This window comes from Netta rufina, assembly GCF_964035555.1.
Source record: "Netta rufina genome assembly, chromosome: 15".
NCBI classification, from domain to species: domain Eukaryota; kingdom Metazoa; phylum Chordata; class Aves; order Anseriformes; family Anatidae; genus Netta; species Netta rufina.
In genome coordinates, this window is record NC_140138.1 from 14,770,525 (window position 1) to 14,789,062 (window position 18,538).

General features: G+C 42.1%; 1 protein-coding gene across 2 annotated transcripts; it reads left to right on the forward strand.

The window, feature by feature from the left end:
• The first annotated feature begins 1,705 nt into the window (after positions 1-1,705).
• ARPC1A (actin related protein 2/3 complex subunit 1A) lies at positions 1,706-17,517 on the forward strand. Of its 2 annotated transcripts, none has more exons than XM_084295854.1 (10): positions 1,706-1,826; positions 5,132-5,213; positions 5,732-5,836; positions 8,347-8,569; positions 10,127-10,234; positions 13,630-13,842; positions 14,994-15,069; positions 15,264-15,457; positions 16,172-16,262; positions 17,133-17,517. In XM_084295854.1, exons 2-10 carry the CDS (start codon positions 5,150-5,152, stop codon positions 17,169-17,171), a joined length of 1,113 nt encoding a protein of 370 aa, XP_084151980.1. In that variant the 5' UTR covers positions 1,706-1,826; positions 5,132-5,149; the 3' UTR covers positions 17,172-17,517. The 2 variants fall into 2 exon arrangements, with proteins under 2 accessions (XP_084151980.1, XP_084151981.1); XM_084295855.1 differs by having other exon boundaries at positions 1,729-1,826; positions 5,109-5,213.
• The last annotated feature ends 1,021 nt before the right edge of the window (positions 17,518-18,538 follow it).

Below are 18,538 nucleotides of genomic sequence, written 5' to 3' on the forward strand. Positions count from 1 at the left end.
CAGCTTTCTGTTCTCTGAACAGGCTCTATAAAAGTCATGTGCTCGAAAACTATATCATTATTGCCATTTTTTCCTCCAAGTGATCCCAATTTCATCTCCTGTGGAGCCCAGTTCTGGACATACGCTTCCAACACAGGTCAGCAGTGCAGGATGGCTTCCTGCACGCATCTTGCTGGTAGATTTCATACCTATAGGGACCTGCACAGTGTTCAAACCTTCTCCAGCAGAAGGAAATGGATGCCTATTCAGCTCACAACCCACAGCAGCCCCTCCATCCTTCCTTGCAGCACAGCCAGCTGCCCAGTTCTCCTCATCTCATAACCGTGAAGTTATGTTGGAGTACACAGCAGCACACCTGTCAATAACTGCATCCCTTTTCTTATTTTGTAGACTTCCCATCTTGCATTCTAGTTGTTTGATACAGCCTCAAACTCGATCCCACCTTCAAATACAGCAATTACACTGCCTGTTTCGTTGCGGATGAGTAATGGAGCCAGGGTAGCTCCCCGTACAAGCACTGGCATCAGGTACATTTTCCCTCAACCAGTTTTGCAACTCCCTTAGAGCGGTATCACCTAAACTGGTTCTCCAGTTTATTATTAGAACATCCTGCAGGCCAGTGTCATAAGTCCTACTAAAAAAAAAATTAAAAAAAAATCAAGATATATGACGTGCACTGCCTCACCCCTGTCTGCAAGCCCAGTCATGGTGCCAGAAGAGGACATGAGATTGGCTCAGTTCATTCACTACAAGGCCACACTGGGTGGCATTCACCTCCTTATTTTTTATTCACCTCTTTATTTTCCTCAGAGATCAGAAAAAAGCATTGCCAGACCCACTTCAGTATTTTATAAGAAACTTATTTTCATTTCTAACCAGTCCAATCCTATAAACCTGGAGGCGAGGGGTTATTTGTTTAATTAAGTAGCTGGCTTAACCAGGTGTCAGAACTCCCCTGACACAGGCTGAGTGCAAGCATCAGCCAACAATAATGTCAGACGAATTGGACCATCCGAAGTGCATTTTCACCCATAAATATCCACCTTGCTGCCTTGTCCCGTTGCAGTGACCATTAGAATAATGCTTGTTGAGATCACGAACGTGTGCTACTTTAATGCTGGCCGCATAGCTGGGATGCTGGCATTCTGGATAGCGAAGTGTCCTGAAAAGTATCAACAATAAAATGGCCTCAGGTTGTGCCAGGGGAGGTTCAGGTTGGAAATTAGGAGATATTTCTTCTCAGAAGGAGCAGCCAGGCGTTGGGACGAGTTGCCCAGGGAGGTGGTGGCGTCACCGTCCCTGGGGGTGTTTGAGGAGAGGTTGGTGCTTGGGGACATAGTGGGTGACATTGGTGGTAGAGGGTTGGACCAGATGGTCTTGAAGGTCTTTTCCAATTTTAATAATTCTATGATTCTATGATAATTAACATTAGGGCTCTCACTCCTCACTGCGCATGCGCCCCCTCCCTTTGTGTCTATGCATGAGGCGCGGCCACGGCGCGCGCGCGCACCCCCCCCAAACCCCCCCCACTCCCCCCCTCCACTCCACCCTGCGCATGCGCACTGCAGCCCCGCGCCGCTCCCCGCCTTGCCCCCGCCCCCGCAGCGGCGGCGCACGCGCGGCCGGCGGGCGGGGGGGCGCGCATGCGCAGAGCGCGTTTCCTGGCTCCCTTGTCAGGACCGGGCCGCCCCCCCCAGCGCCCCCCCCCCCCTTCCCGGCCTCCGCCGCCCCCGTCCCGGTTTCTTCGGTTTTTTTTTCGGTTCCCGGAGCGGAGTCGCGTTGACTGCCCAGAGTCCGCGAGTCCCGCTCCGGTTCCGTCGCCTCAGGTGAGTCCCGGTGTCGGGGGAGCGGCTGTCGGCCCCCCCCCAGGTGCTGAGGGGGGGGGGGGGGGGGGGATGGATGGCGGCGGGGAGGCGCCTCAGGGCCTTGGGGGGAGGCCGGGCCCGGCCCTGCCGCTGAGGGAAAGAGAGGAGAGGGGAGGGGAGGGCTGGGGGGAGGCCTCCTGAGGGGCTGGGGGCTGTGGGGGGGGAGCAGGGCCCGGGGGGGCTCGGCCGGGCGGGTCCTGCCTCAGCATCAAGTCCCCGGCCCTCTGGCCTCGGCCTCATTCCCCCCACGACCCTGCTGCCACCGTCCTTCCCCCCCCCCCCCATGACCTTCCTGCTTCAGCTTCCTTGCCCCCCCAGACCCTCCTGCCTTGGTTTCCATCCCTGCCCCTCTCCTCCTGCCTCAGCTCAGCCCCCCCGACCCATTTCACCCCCGGTTCCTGTGGGAGCAGGGCAGGGCCGCAGCCAGCTGGCCCCCCCAAAGCAGCTTTGTAACGCTCAGGGTGCTGTGGGGCTGGCCCGCGAGGGGTCACCCCCGTGGGAAGGCTGCGCTGGGTGATTCGGGAGGGAATGACAGCAGCAGGAGGCAGCCCTTTATTGAGGGGTGCTTCTCTTCCCCCTGTTTGAAAGCGGTGTCGGTGCTCTGAAAAGAGGTGAGGTCTAAAAAGAGCCCCTTCCCAGCCCCTTCCCTCTCTTCCTCTCTTGCCCTCGCTCTCTGTCACACACACGTATGCTGTCTCTAATTCTGAATCAGCATCCTTGCTCGCCGCTTGTCCAGGGATGGCCTCGTGCCACAGATTTTGCACCCCGCTGAGAGCTGACAGCAGCTGAGTCCTGTGCTTCCCGACCTCCAGCTTCTTGGCCTGCATGCTCAAAACGCTTGTGCAGTGTGAAGGTGCAAGACTTCTGCTCTCTCCCCTTTTAAAAAAGCAATTGACATTCAAGGGTAGTTAGTTTTGCATTTGGAAAGGGGAAAAAAAGATCGGGGATGGCTGCATTAAATACCTGGCTAACAAAGTTGTCATAACAGTGTCTTTCCTAAATGAGATGCTGAGGTTGGCTGATAGGGAAATACTGGGGGGTTACCACAGATGAAATGTCAAGAATTATACAGGCAATTGCGCTTTCTAGTGAAGTGTGAGTTCATGTTTCTAGTGAAATGCGGTTTGTAAGGTTTCATAAAGATTTATCTTCCCAAAGAAAATCCTGTTGTAACTGTCAGACCAGGTGAATGAAAAAATCATGCTTTTTTCGATTACCATCACTGCTTTTTTCAATAAACCTATTACCAAACCAGAAGACAGCTTGCCACAGGTTCTGGTGCTTGATACAAGAAGGGGTCATGTCCCTTGGCTAGATGGAAGCTTTGGGAACAGCCTGTAGGTTAGGGACTAAAAATTTCTGAGCTAGAAGTTATTGGGGTGGGACAGTGGCGTTCATGCATAGGGCCAGCCTGTGAAATAAATACCAGGGTTGTATTAGAAAGTGTTTTGAAATAGCTGCATTCCTTGGGGAGGGGAGATGGGATATTTTTACATTTTATTTCAGAAAGAGTAGAAAAGGCTGAGCATTCCTTGTTGGTCGCCCAGCTCTTCAACTTTTCCTGTATATGGAAATGTGCTGCTACCGAATGCTGGCATGTGCTAAAGCGAGATTGTGGAAAACGCAATTTGCAGTCGTGTTTTGCTTATATTAACACACGGAATCCCAAATCATGGCTGCCCAGGGTCAGAGGTAACTCGGATTATGTCAGTGTTCTCACACTAATTAAAAAATAATAATAATTTTGCTTAGGACTGCATGTAGTTACTAGTTGTGTTTGATCTGTAGAACGTGATGATTAGAAGAAAAATGAAAACCATGCCAGTTAAAATCATGAACTGGACTTCAAGCTCACATAGCTAAAAGCTATATTTAGAATACATTTAGTGTGTAACTGTAAGTCAGATTTCTTTAGAATAACAGTGCTTGATTTCTTTAAAAAAAGAAAAAAACCTTTCCAGTTGCGTGCATTGGTGAGGTATTGTATCATCTGACCCCAAGACTCAGCACTTTCAGCTTCTTTATTAAACTAGCGGAGTGATAGTAACTGCTCGGCTCCTTACGGGCTTACTCATCTCTCATTCACTCCTGAGTTTCTGTTGGACTGCCACTCATTTCCTGTTTGCTTCCAAATTCCTACCTTGTCCTGAAGTCTCCACCCTCTGCTAACATGGCCATACTTGGCTATGTTGTAATTTCAGGCTGTAATGGGTGTGGATGTCTTGGAGTGACATCACAGAGATTTTTCTTTTTAGATGCATATGTAGGGGGAAGAAGACTTTGTACCATCAGCCAAGGAGAAATTGCCCTGAAAATGAGTGGAATGTAGGGAAGGAGGAATTGATAAATCCGAGTTGTGTTGTATGCGTTGAGCTATGCGCGTTTTAATTATTACAGGTGACCTTGAGTCGTTACAGAGTTATCTCCCATCCGTGCGTGCTGCCCTTGATTAACACAGGACATAGAACACGATACGGTATTTTAAACAGCTTTGTAGTCGCTTGGCAGTGCACCTCTGATTGCAGATGTTCAGCACTGTCTTTTACAGCCATAGGTTAAAGAAAAAAATAGGTATTTAGATTAAAAAACTATATATATATATATTTACAGATGAGAAGAACTCAGCTTGTTCTTCCACTGCTTGAATCTTTTGGGGGCAAAATCCTAACTATAAAACAGTGAAGTGCTAGGATTAATTTGAAGAAATTACTAATTAATTTATTACTGATCTTAGTCATTTTTCCCTAGGATACATGTAAAATCAAATAACATATCAGCAGATTATAGTTACACATCAGTGTTCTGGACACATCAGTTTAACTTTCCTATTTTCCTATCAAAAATAGATATCACTGTAGTGCTGGGAGCCTTGATACGTATCAGGATTTTGATTCAATTCACTGAGATAAGGCACTAGATCTATTTATTTATAATATTGTAGTTCCACAATTTTAGTTTTGTTCATAAGAACCTCTTCTCTCACCTCTAAGGATATACCAAGAAGCAAGGGCATCTTAAAGCAGTTGCAAATTAATTATAGTGAGCAGAACAGTTAAAATTTATTGGCCTATTGAAGGTATCAAAGTGTGGCAAAAGGAGCTCTTTAGAGGTCTTAGCATATTTACTGAGCAAGTGTCATTGAATTATTATGCTGGGCTGGAGCAACCTTGTGATGAAGAGTGATTTTTGTTCTGATAACTATTAAATTTTGAAGAGTTTTGTTTTCACTTTTACACCTTTCAGCTTTTTCACTTTTTGCAACATAGGAACATCTTTAACTCGGAATGTCTCTGCATCAGTTTTTATTGGAGCCAATCACCTGCCATGCGTGGAACAGAGACCGTACTCGTAAGTACTATGCTTGTTTTAATTTAGTCTTTCACCTGTTCTTACCTCTTTGTCAGTGTGTTGATCTTGTAATGTTCTGGATCATGTTTAAGGAAGGTGTGGTCAGATATACAGTGCTGCATGTTAAGCGCTCCATTTATAATCAAAAAAAGCATGCTACAATCTTCAAAATCTGAGCTTTTAGAGACTTGCTAGTGCCTATTGGTCTGCAGCTCATGAGAGTTTGACCTGGCCCTTACTTTCTTTAACCTTAATAGCATATTTTTCTACTAAAATTTGGATGAAAATGCTCTGTATTTCTGTTCAGTATACTCCTGATCTTGTTAAAACTGTGATTATTTGATATTATCCAGGGATGCTAGCCGTTTGGTTACAAGACCTATGTAATTGTCCTGAAAATTGAGAAGACAGGTTTTAGACTGGAAAAGTATGATGTGTATAATAAGGATATCTCTTTCCATGTTTAATGGTACTAAAAAGCCTTCTGTACTACTAAATTGTTTCTTTCCTTCTTCAAGAGATCGCCATTAGCCCTAATAATCATGAAGTCCACATCTACAAGAAGAGTGGGAACCAGTGGGTAAAAGCTCACGAGCTAAAGGAGCACAATGGACACATTACAGGTAAGAGAACAACGCGCTGTGCCAGACTTTAAATGCGTCCGCCCCCTGCTTTCCCCAGCTGAGCATCTGAACAGGAAATCTGCAAGCGTCGAGTAAGTAGATCTTTTTATAGGTTGGCTTTCCCACTTTATGGAGAGCTTTGCAGCATTTTCCTGGACTGCGTACTGTGAACTTTAGGAAGAAAAGCTCTTCTCTGTTTCCAGACTAGAGTAACTGAGACTTTCTTTCTTAATTATTGCTTATTTTTCATCCCCAATAACGTAATAAGATCAAGCTTTCAGTCCCCTGAAGTAATTTGGTCATGTCATAAACTCTCCTGGTGGTACATGCTGCTCCCTTTCAAGTGCTGGCTTAAAACTTCATGAATTATACAAGTGTTGGTTTCTGGTTTCCGACAGCAATAAATATCCTTTTGTAGGGATTCATTGCACCAAGTTCATATCAGTACATTTTTCCTTCGTCTTTGCTACATCACTCTGGCAATGGGTTGATAAGTGTTTTAATTACCGCAGCTGCCAAGAGAAACGGTCTTTCCCTTTCTTTGTGCTCATGCAGAAAAATTCGCATCCTCAGTGAGCAAAAAGAGGAGCACCTTTCCAGTCAGGTGCATGAGGAAAGAAAACTTCTAAGAACTGGCTTGACTTTGCAAAGTGAAAAGCAAGATAACAAAAAAAAGCCTCTTTTGCCCATGTTTGGGAAGAGATTGTATTGATTATAATTCATATTTTGACACTTAGTCATTGGTGGCTAGAAATTTGGTCTTTCAAGGAAAGTATCGTTCTGAGGTATAATTCCACTCAAAGTGCTCAGTCTTGGACTTGAGGCAAACACTCAGTGAGCACGTTTCACTGCAGACCCTTGGTATCTGTAGAGCCCCCAATGAAAATGTAAGAAGGGCTGCCACAACGAGTCACAAGGTGTTAGTTTTAAAAGGTCATTGTTCTGTGGTAGTCTTTTATATTACTTCTGTGTGTGTGAGAGATCCTTTTATGAGGGCTTTATTCTCTAAGGAAGTGACCGTAATTAATACAAGCACCTGCCCAAAACAGCAATATCCTTTATTCTGTTCTCAACTCGTTAATGGGCAGAACTGTCTGCCCCACAGCATTTTTGCAGGACCTTTATTCAATTTGTCTGGTTTTTGCTGTCAGAGCACAACTGTACGTGCTCTTTTGTGAAGAGCCACTTGGCTGAATTTACAAATGACATGCTGTTCCCCAAAGATGTTTTTCTGCATTTTTCTTTTACTTGTTGGTGTTAGAGAGAAGCTAAATAACCATGGCTTGGGAAAAGAGCTCACACTGCTTTCCAACAAGGCATGTACCTTTGGAATACTACGTGCTGTGTTGTCTTAAAGAGTGGACATAAATTGTGGTTAGACACAGGAGAGAGATTGATGAAACTGCCTGTTGCCTCTGACAGGAGGCTGCTGCCACTCTGACTTCTGATCATAAGGGATGAGGTCCCTGATCTGGCCTTCTTGTGTCTTGATTCAGGGATTGGTGGTGAGCTGCTTCTGTTCACTTCTAGTAAGAACATTATTCACTCTTTTTGCAGGGTTAGTTTCCTGCTAAGTTAAAAATCTGAACTTGCCAACAGATCAGAACGCTGGTGCTGGTGCAGGGGAGGTGGTAGGATAAAAAGAGGCACGATGGTCTCTCCTTCATAAGCAGTGCTAGACTGACTTGTAGAACTGTGGTTTCAGGCTGTCTCAGAATTGGATTTTTAATACTGAGCACAGAAAACAGTCGAAATCTAATTTTGTGGCAGGAGAGTTTAGGATTTCACCCTGCATCTCAAATACGGATGCTAAAGAAAGATGAAAAATAATGCTGCCCTGAGAGTTTCCAGTTAAGAATGTCCTTTGGTGCAGAGGAAAGGGAAGGAAGCAATGGCAGGTTTATCAAAGGTTTCATCTGGTTTTATTCTTTGAATGTGTTTCTTTTGCTTGGTAAACTTTTCTTTCTTACAGCACAGCTTAAATAGCAGGGACTAAATGTAAGGATTGTATCAGTACATAAAGATCAATAACTGCTAACTGGGCAAAAAACACCTCGTTATCTAAACTTTTAGATCCAGACTGCGGTCTGGCATTGCGCAGACAGCTCTGCTAGAGCTTTGTGCAGAGCTGTAGAATTGCTGGGTTTCAGCTGTTTGCAACAGCCTCTTGCAGAAGAAGTCAGTGATTTGAAGAGTGCCAGTGGACGGATTTTAGCCAGTCTGCAGAGCTCCACCTGTTGGCCAGCTGTCAGAGCTGGCTTCCTTAGCGGGCAAATTCTCTGTGGAATCCAGAAACTCGGGAGCTGTGATTTTGATGAAAGCTAGATGGAGAACGTGATATCCACAACGCTTCGAAATGGTACCTGGAGAATAAGTGAACAAGGGGAATGGTAACATAACATTATTAACTGTCTCTGAGGGAGAAGGCTACAAGATTTTCTCTGTTTTGAATTACTATAAAGCAAACAGTAGAAATGGGAAGGATTTTTAACGTGAGGTCTGAATTGCAGGTATTGACTGGGCTCCCAAAAGTGATCGCATCGTAACTTGCGGAGCCGACCGTAACGCCTACGTCTGGAGTCAGAAAGACGGCGTGTGGAAGCCAACACTTGTCATCCTGAGAATTAATCGTGCAGCCACCTTTGTGAAATGGTCTCCCTTGGAGAATAAATTTGCTGTAGGAAGTGGAGCTCGACTTATATCTGTGTGCTACTTTGAATCTGAAAACGACTGGTGAGCTGCTTTATTTCCATTTATACCTTTAAGGTCAGCTTGGGAAAACTAAAGCCTGGTGATTAGTGGTAGTAACCAGGTTACTCTTTTAATAATTCTAAAATTTTCATGAAACAGAGGGGGGGATAGACCTCATCAGTTCTTTCACAGACTTCTACATCCTAGGGAAAAGGATTTTTACTTCTTTTCTGTAGCGTAGCACCTGCAGGCCTTTGACTTGGCCTGTTTTCAGGTTTTGCATGCTGGCATGGGTGTGTTCTCATTGACTGCCATAAACATATGTTGCTGCTCTAAAAGTGCTAGAATTTCTGCAGAGTAGAAATTTCTTTAGCACAGCTGTGTGATTGAAAAAAAAAGAAGTGCTTTCTCTTGCTCCACACCCTTTCCAGAATGAGTAAAGTCTTCCATATTGATTATTTTGGATCATTTATTGTCATTAAAGAATTCAAGTCTGTCAGTTATCTCCAGGGTGGTCTATTAGAAGATGTTCAAGCTTGTCACTTACCCGTTCTGTCATCTATTGTTTCTGTTCATAGATTTCAGACAGGATTAGCACAAATTTCTACCATTGACATTCTTTTCCTCTTTCAAACCTAATGTAGTGCTTCTGGTCTTTAATGGATCTACAGCTATAGCTGTACATATTGGAGCTACGTTTACCGTATCACCTGTAGGTGAAATCAGTACGTTAAGTATCTATTATTTTGGGTAAACCTATAAAAACACAGGTCTCTGTTCCCAGAGTTCTGTGTGCATTCTCCCATATGGAGATGTTAAACAATGAGACCATTGGCAAAATTCTCTTTAGCTTGTTGTGGACTTCTCTGCTTTCCAGTATATTCAGTTATTAATGCTTTTTCTGCCTCACTTGCCTGCAGAAGAATCAAACCCCTCCTGTGCTGAAGACAAATAATTTAATGTGATCCTTAAAACTGCTTCTGCTTGATGGAAGTAAATTCAAAGAAAAATCACCATTATCCCAAAGGCCATCCAGTGAATAACAGATTCCCTTACTACTTTGTAAATGGTTCAAACAAAACCACTTTTTATTATACTTGAAATAATTGAGATAAATCATTGGCAGTTCACCCATTTATGTGTTGGGCTTTATAACTATTGTTCTATTAAACAGTAGAAAAGTTGGCAAGCAAGAGAGGTGACTGTAAAACTTCTTGGAAGGAGCTGGAGAGGAAGTGTACTCAGTGATCTAATAAAATAATGCTCCTTAGCTCAGTATCACAGTCAAAGCTGTGCAAAACTGTGTTAAGGACTTCACTCTGTGTTATAAAAATTAGTTAGAAGGAGAAAAGGATTCAGAGGAAGACGTGTATATTTAACATTTGGTGGTGGTATTCACAATTTTAATTTAGATAACCACATAGAGTTCATGGACTGTAGAAGGAAATATGAAGGATTTGGGCATAACATGAGATTTCGTGCTAAACTGATGTGTTTAGTCATTGGCAAGAAGTGATCTTTTTGAGGCACAGTTCTTGGGTTTGGGGGAATCAGGTAAAATATTTTCATATGTAAATCTTCTCCTTTCTTTTAAATTAGGTGGGTGAGCAAGCACATTAAAAAGCCCATCCGTTCCACTGTCCTCAGCCTGGACTGGCACCCCAACAACGTTTTGCTGGCTGCTGGATCCTGTGACTTCAAGTGCAGGTGAGAGAGAATAAAGCCCCAGTAAATGAGTTTGGGTTACGGGCTGGTTAGTAACACAAGCATGTTGATCACACATTTGCTATCAAAATAGAAGACAGCTCAGCACATACTGATGTCATTGCCAGAATAAAATGTCCAGCCTAAGAGATTTTGACCTGGCTGCTACTGCATGCACAATTTGGCTACTAACATTTATCTCTTGGGGGGTACACCTTAATTTGGTGAACTGGTGGGTTTCTTTACTAGCAGTGCACAGAAATACCACTCTTATATGTGCAGTGAGTGCTGAGTTGTTAGTCTGAAATTAGACTTACAGGTCCTATCTTGTAGAAAAACACCACTACTAATTATTTAGAGTATTAAAAGCAACATCCTAATGCTGCAGCTTGCAGAGGAGGTACCTGACCTTTCTCTTTCCTGAGTTGCTTGTTCACTCCACTTCTCCTGTGCTAACATTCTTGCAGCCATATCTTGAGTGAGGTCAAGAAATCTATCCACCTGAAACTCAGTGCAACAAAACACCATTTTTGCAGGACAGTAGGAAGAAGGCTGGTATAAGCAGATGGGCACGTGAGGTGGATGGGGTAGTTTTTCAAGCTGACTGTGAAGTTACACCATGAGGGATATAGGTTCTGCGAGTTGCTTTGTGCTCTGTGACTGGGGATGCTGCACCAAAGCCTGCATGGGGAACTGTACGCAGAGTGGTTGACTTTTTAATTCATATTTTACTTTACCACTTGTACCTTGAATAATAATGAAAGCCGCTTTTCTTAAATTCTTTATGTAATAGGGCAATTTTAAAGCTTCAAAGTGTGTACTAAAAATGACTAAGAAGGAGTGGGAGGGGGAGGTGGGACCAACTATTGCATTCCTTATTTCAGAATGAAGCACGTGCATCTACAGTCAATCCTTTGTTACCTTTTTATGTAAGGAGAGAGGTTAAATGGCAGCTGGGCAAGAAGAGGAGAGTTGTCTCCCTTTCCTGCCTTATCTCCAGTTTTAATTAAAACAACTGTGAATGTTCACTTCCTTTCACTAAAAAAATGTGATGTAAAAAGTAGTCATTCATCTTCCAGAAGCAGCTGCTATTCACATGGGGAATTTTTTTCATGTGTGTTCATAAAGCTTCTTGGGATTCTGACATTAGGTCAGCTGATATGTCTTTGACTTTGGACTTCTGCTGTTTTGTCTCCAAGCCTTGTTCAGTGCTTATTACGTACATTGGATCCCTGATTATTTCCTCTTCCCTACTTTGAGAAACTGGAATTGAATTATTTTCTGTTCATTATGATTTAATTTTTTTTTTTTGGAAGAAAGTCAAGACATGGTTGTCAATTTTCTAGGTGTGTTTTCTAGAAGACTTACTTTTGTCTATTGTTTCCCATCAGGGAACTCATTCTGTCCTACATCTTTTGTCTGAAAATGGTGTATATTTAAAACACAAACAACAACAAAAAACACTAAAACAGATCTTGGTTTAAAACATTTGGGAAACCTTCTGCTCTCATTTAGATTATACCATAGGATGAACCATTTAATAATATTGCTGCTTTTAGTATAGAAATCTCCATACAGGAATATTAAAGGAAGAAAGGGAAAGTTGAGATTGGTACTGAGCTTGTGTTGCTGTTGTTTCCCCAAACCCATGAAAGAATATTGTCTCTGATAAATGATAAATAAAGATCTCTAGAATTCCAGTTCTAGGGAATGTTTAGTTACGTATTAAAGATGATAAAGATATCTGGGCCTGAAGTACGCATCTGTTCTGATAGGTGGTTCTGAATAAAATTATGCAATGGATCTGCCAGAGCCACTGCCAGCTAATAAGCAGCTAAGTGGGAGACATTTTGGAAAAAGAATGGAGGGCAGAAGAGACTCCAAGTTGATAGGTATTCAGCAGGTTTTTTTGGTGGCTGGCCTAGATGAGCTCCTCTTACATTTGTCTTTAGTAATACACGTAGCTAACAGCACCATATAGGTGTGAATTTTATATTCTTGCTTGAACAACGTTGCTGCAGGAATGAAAATCACTTCCCAATATTCTTTGAAGGCTGGGGCCTTCAAGCTGAGGAAGCGAAGAGACTTTTTTTAAACCAATAGTTATCTTCAAGGTCTCTCACTACTTAGGAATGCTTTTTCTGCCTGGTGTCAAAGGCTGCTGCTTTAAACATCTTGTCCTATTTCCATACATTAAGAGAACCATCCTTTCAGACAGCTCTATAAAAGTAAGTTTGTTGAAGGATTACCATTAGATTATATTTAAACTGATATAGCTGAGCGTAATTTTGTACTTAATTCTCTGAAAATCTGTACCTAATATAGCTGCAGTTAAACCCTTCATGTACCAAATGATCAGCTGTATTTGAATAAACTGAATGTAGGCACCTTCTGAAGTGCATACCCCACACATGTAAGAGATTTAAATAAAAATAAAATAAAAAAACATAACTAGAGTGGTGGTAGAGGAAGCAACGTTTCCTTAAACTCACTATAAAATAATTCCTTTTAGTGTTTGACTGCAACCGTGAATGTTTGACTGCTTTTTTTTTTTTTTTTTACTGAAATATTTCTCTGGCAGTAGTATGGCATAGCTCACTTGTTCCTCCTGTTCGATGGACTCTAATCCTATGTTTGTGACGTCCTAGTAACTTCCATGGTAACAGTGGAGAACACCATATTGTGGCATGTCTGAATCATGCAGAAGGAATTTGATGAAAGGGGGAGGCTTTCTATTTAAACATATCTTGAAAATCGTAGTGCTGGGAAAAAAAATATAAAAACATGGTGGTATTTCAGGTTTTCAAGGCATTCTTTCAGTAATGAGCCAGATTAAGGTAGTTCAGAGCCCCTTTGGCGTTTGAACATCTTTTTTTTTTTAATTTTTTTTCCACTGGAATCCTGCTAAGAAGTGAATATTCTTAAAAAGTGGGTAATTTTCTAGGTGTTTGTATTAGTGTCTAGTTATACATTGTTGGACTGGGTGATCTTGGAGGTCTTTTCCAACCTAAATGATTCTGTGATTGTACCTCTTGGTTTTCCTCTAACTGAAGAATCGACTCTGAGGCTTATTAGCAGTGCAAAAGGATGAAAGGGAAATCTTAGCAGAGTGGAAAACGTAAGGATATTCTGTGGTTTTGTGCCATCTTCTGGAAACAAGGAGAGGTAAAAAAAAAAAAAAAAATAGAGCATTTATGAGAAACCTATATATGTTACACCCTTTGTACTGTTGTTTTCTCTCCTTGTCTACTGAATCCTCCCAGCTGCTGAAAGATAATACAGTATTTTATTTTGGTAGAAATAGAATGCATCTAGTTGCTCCCAATGTGAAATGTATATGCAGCTCCCAGGAGGTTTTTTTAATGTCTGTGTTCATGCAGATTTTTTTTTATTTGCAGGGTGTTTTCTGCTTACATTAAGGAGGTGGATGAAAAACCAGCCAGTACACCATGGGGCTCCAAAATGCCTTTTGGGCAGCTGATGTCCGAATTTGGGGGCGCTGGAAGTGGCGGATGGGTGCATAGTGTCAGTTTCTCTGCCAGCGGTAACCGCCTAGCCTGGGTCAGTCATGATAGTACTGTGTCAGTTGCTGATGCCTCAAAAAATATGATGTAAGTATGCTCTTTCTGATGGCTATTAAATGTTTGACACTAGAAAGAAGCAGTATGTGGAATGCTGTGCTCGCAGCTACAAGAGGGAAGCTGTGACTGCTATTTCCAGTTTTGACAGTTTTACCGTACGTTCCAGGAGTCTCTTTGAGGCCTACGTAAATAAGGTAGAATTTGTAGAGTTTTAGATTATATAATTCTAGTTTCTTTTAGGAATTCTTCAGTGAGGGCACAGTCGTTTGATTTTGAAAAAAAGGGGGGTTGAGAAAAGCATTTGAGAAAAAAAAAAAAGTTCTACTGGTGATATTGGAAACAAATTATTTCCTTGTAAATGGATCCGAGTGACCTGCAGAAACATGCCCGCTCCATAACTAAGACCCTGTGTCCAGTCGGGGTCTGGGAAATAATTTGTTCATTTCATGAAATGTTAATTCCAACCACTGTCCTTCAGACACTGCTGCAGGGTTTCTACTTACACCTTCCAATCCAGCAAAGCATTTTATTAACAATTTCTCCTTCTGTTCCTCATCTTGATGTTGATAACTTCTCAGTCTCTGTGGCTTTCTAACTAAGGAAGAGCTTCCACTTAGATTTTGGTAGCAGAGGTACCTGGTGGATCATTCAGGCATTGCTGTGCTTAATTTTGAATTGTGGTTCTGATGGCTATAGCTGTGTAAGTACCTGGCTAAGGATGTAATTAAGTATAAAGTTCTAGAATTCCTTTTTCATTTATTATAAAAACCACAAAAAATGACCTAATTTAACATACAGGCTTTTTCCTCCTCAAAAGATGATGTCAAACACTAAAACTTCAAGTGCTTTTCTGTTGCAAATCAAACTAATAGCTTTGTCAATTTGAAACTTGGGGGGGGAAGGTATTCTTTTTTAAATTCTGGCCACAGTTTAGGTACAATATTAGATGTTTTCACTTGGAAAAGTTGATTTTTTTTATTTATAGAACTTCCAGGACACTTTATTAGGTCAAAACTTTTTATGAGAAATTGCAGCCTTCTGGTGTCACCTCAGGACAACTGAGCTACACTGACTTCTGTTTCAATAATCCTTGTGTGGGAACAGTCTCTTTAATTTTTTTTTGTTGGAGCCAAAGATGTGAGGTTTCACTGAAGTCCTCTAACAAATGTTCTTGTGTTCAGGGTTTCGCAGCTGAAAACAGAGTTCCTCCCACTCCTGAGCGTGTCATTTGTCTCTGAGAACAGTGTGGTGGCAGCTGTAAGTGTCTATTATTTCCTCCTTGTAGAGCGTTTTAGAATTTTGGAGAGTGAGAAACACCATGCGTTGTAAAGTTAGTAACAAGCAAGATCTCCTGTAGTGACAGTCTTTGCATTTCTGCAATTAACGGCAGCAGAATAAAGAAGCTCTGGTGGTTGTGTTTCCTCTCACGCTTTCCTGGTGTGTGGTTGCAGGGCCATGATTGCTGCCCGATGCTTTTTAACTGTGATGACCGTGGCTCGCTGACCTTCATTTCGAAACTAGACATTCCAAAACAGAGCATCCAGCGCAATATTTCCGCCATGGAACGCTTCCGAAATATGGATAAAAGAGCCACTACAGAAGATCGTAACACTACCCTGGAGACACTGCACCAAAACAGTATAACGTGAGTGTCTTGGCCGTCAGGATGAGGGGAAGGAATGCTCTCCTCATCGCTTTGGTTTCACAGGGCATACCAAAAAACCTATGAGAGCTTGAATTTGCCATACCATAGGGGTGTAGCTGGTATCCCATTCCCATTTTAGCCTTTCACTGACAGCTGCCTGTTTCTGGGAATCGTGGAAGCTTATAAAGTTAATCATTAACATTGCATGCATGCTACTTCTGTTTGCTCGTGTTTAATGTGTTCTGTAACTTGAACACAGTTTATCTTATCAAATATGTAAATAATTCACAAGAGGGTGGTAGTACTGCAAAATCCAGTCAGGAGTATTCACCTGAAACAGGAATTCACGTACCAACTTACTTCAGATGTTATTTCTGTATGCATTATTTATCAAAAGGGCTGATTCAGGTTAATCGAGTAAAATATCCTTGCATTTAAAAAAGAACACGAGCCCAGAGGATGCTAACGTTTCTGAAGCAATTTGTCTTTTTCCAAAGAAAATGTTTAGACTAGAGCCACCAAGCGATAAAAAAGCTTTCAGCATCCTTTTTCTCTGCTTATTTTTCTGAAGCATTGTACCAAAGATCTAGCATAAGCTCTCTTATACTCATGTTTCCCTTTGGAAGAGTAGGAGTTGAATTCAGCCCAAATTTCCCAGCTTTTTGGCTCTCTGGAATGGGTGTCTGCCTTACAGCTCTCGCTCTCTGTTTTCAGCCAAGTGTCTATTTATGAGATAGACAAACGAGATTGTCGTAAATTCTGCACCACCGGCATTGATGGAGCAATGACCATCTGGGATTTCAAGGTATGCTTTTACTGCCATGTTTATGTGAACTGGTTGCACTGGTGACTTTTTTTTTGATCTCTAGGATCAGCTTCCAGGGCTCAACCCTAATGTGAGTTTTATTAGCAGCGGGAAATCCAGCCTGGAATATCAAGACCATTAGTGAATTGCATAAGGAAGACAGATTCAAGATTCAGTGTAAATGCAGATACGCTTTGCTTAGCAGATGGTGCTGATCCAGACTTAATTTTTTAATGGGATCTCTTAGTGTCCCTGTAGGAATCCCACTAATTATTTCCTTTTCCAACCCATACCTTAGCCGCAGTCGGGCTGGAATGATCATTGGTATGACAAGGCCCACTGTCCCTTCTTGCTCCTGTCCTTTTGGACTCTGCCTACTGTCTTTATGCAGAACAGGGCCCTGTCATCTCTTAATTAACTTATTAAAGTAGTTAAGTTACCTCAAAACATTAGCAAATACTCTAAGCACTGTATTCAAAACCTCAAAAGGATTTAATGCACCTGCTTGCTTTGCCAAGGACTGGCCAACAGAGGTCTCTGCTGGCCTCCCCAGGCTGTGCACTGGCTTTTAGGAAAATAATTGTTTATAATACATAATGCCAAAAAGCTGTGGTGGGCACAGGGGCCAAATAAGAAATTGAGGTAATATATGAACTGTCTGAATGCAGTTTCAGGGGGAGGGGGTGGAACCATTGGTCTGTGTGTGTGAGTTTGAAATTAATAATTATAGTGGTTTCTGGCTCTTGAATAAGAGTAATCTCAAGTATTGTGTTTGTTTTGCTCTATTTTTCTTAACATCACCCTTCACAGTGAATTATTTGACACCGGATACTGTAGCAGGCTGTGATTTAAAATTTTCTCTCTTTCAAGACCTTAGAGTCTTCTATTCAAGGTCTACGAATCATGTAAAGATGGATTTCCGTGATCTAGCAGGACAAACTGCTTGACAGAATGCAGCTCCCACATCTGCACAAACCCGAAAAGGGAGGAGAAAGGTGGAATATTTGGAAACACTGAGAAAATACAGCTTGGCAGATTTTCTTTTGAATCTAAATTTGGTGAATTGTGTTGGTTTCAAAATCAGCTGTGATTGTTCTTTTTTATTTTTTTCAGTTGGTTGTTTCATTCCATTCTTTACCAAAGCTGCTCCTTAAGTAGTTTATTGCAGGACGTTATGAATCACTAACTTAAAAGGGGAATTTTATGTAAATTGTCTGCTAGAAATAATAATAATAATAAAAAAAAGAAAAACAGATCCTTTGTGTTTCGGTGTTCATTAAGTTATTTTAAAAAGGATATTACAGGAATAAACTCAGATAAAGAGTGTAGAAACCCCCTGAACAGGTGTTGTATCGCCTTAAAACAGGAAGAGTTCATCTTAACTGAAAGTTTCAGGTTAACAGATGAAGATCTAAAGTACTGAAGATCTGGATGTGAAGGTTCAACGAGGCTTCTTTCAGGGGAATCGTTCCCTTGAGGTGATGATCTTTGAGGATGAGCAGTTTTGTCCTACTGACTCTTAGTTCTGTCTGCCTGGCATTTTCTCCGGTCATAATAATAGCAAATTAACCTGAATGTCTTTTTCATTGTCTGCTTAGTGGGTCGTGGTTTTACAAAGGCAAGTGACCAGAACTGTGTGTAGGTACCTCTGGGAGTTGTACAAAGACTGCTCACAGCGTGGTGCCAAGGATACGGTGTGGAAGGCTGCGTGTGGAAAGTGAGGCGAAAATCTGCTGAGTCGGATCTTTAGGGAAGACAAATTAAAAAGCAAATCACTTTGTAAGCCCGTGAAGCTGCACAGACCTGCACGTCGTGTTAGAGCCGAGTGCTCAGCCCATAAAGCTCTGTGTTTATAATGACCGGTGGAGAAATGAAGCACATTTAACAGAGGTAACAGCACACACTGGCTTCTGCACAGATCCTTTGTCTCCAGGTGACAGTCTTTTGAAGCTCAGTTCAGTTTGGTAGCTCGCTGAGGCAGTTGCACATAACTTATTTTATTCACACAGTCCAGTTAAGATTAACTGTACTGCTGCCTTGAGGCTCGCTTCAGGCCGTGCTTGGGAGGGGATTACCTGGCTCAGAGCATTGCTTTATAAGGCCTAAGACTTGTCACTTCTGTTGAAAATGCAGAAGTGTCTTAAAAAAAACCACAACCCTATGACTAAATTTTACCACTTCCTCTGGAACCAGAGTGTTTCTTCATACACTGCTCATTTCTTAGCTCTGAGTGATTGAAGAGGAAGGGTGGCAGGCAGGCTCACAAAGCTGACAAC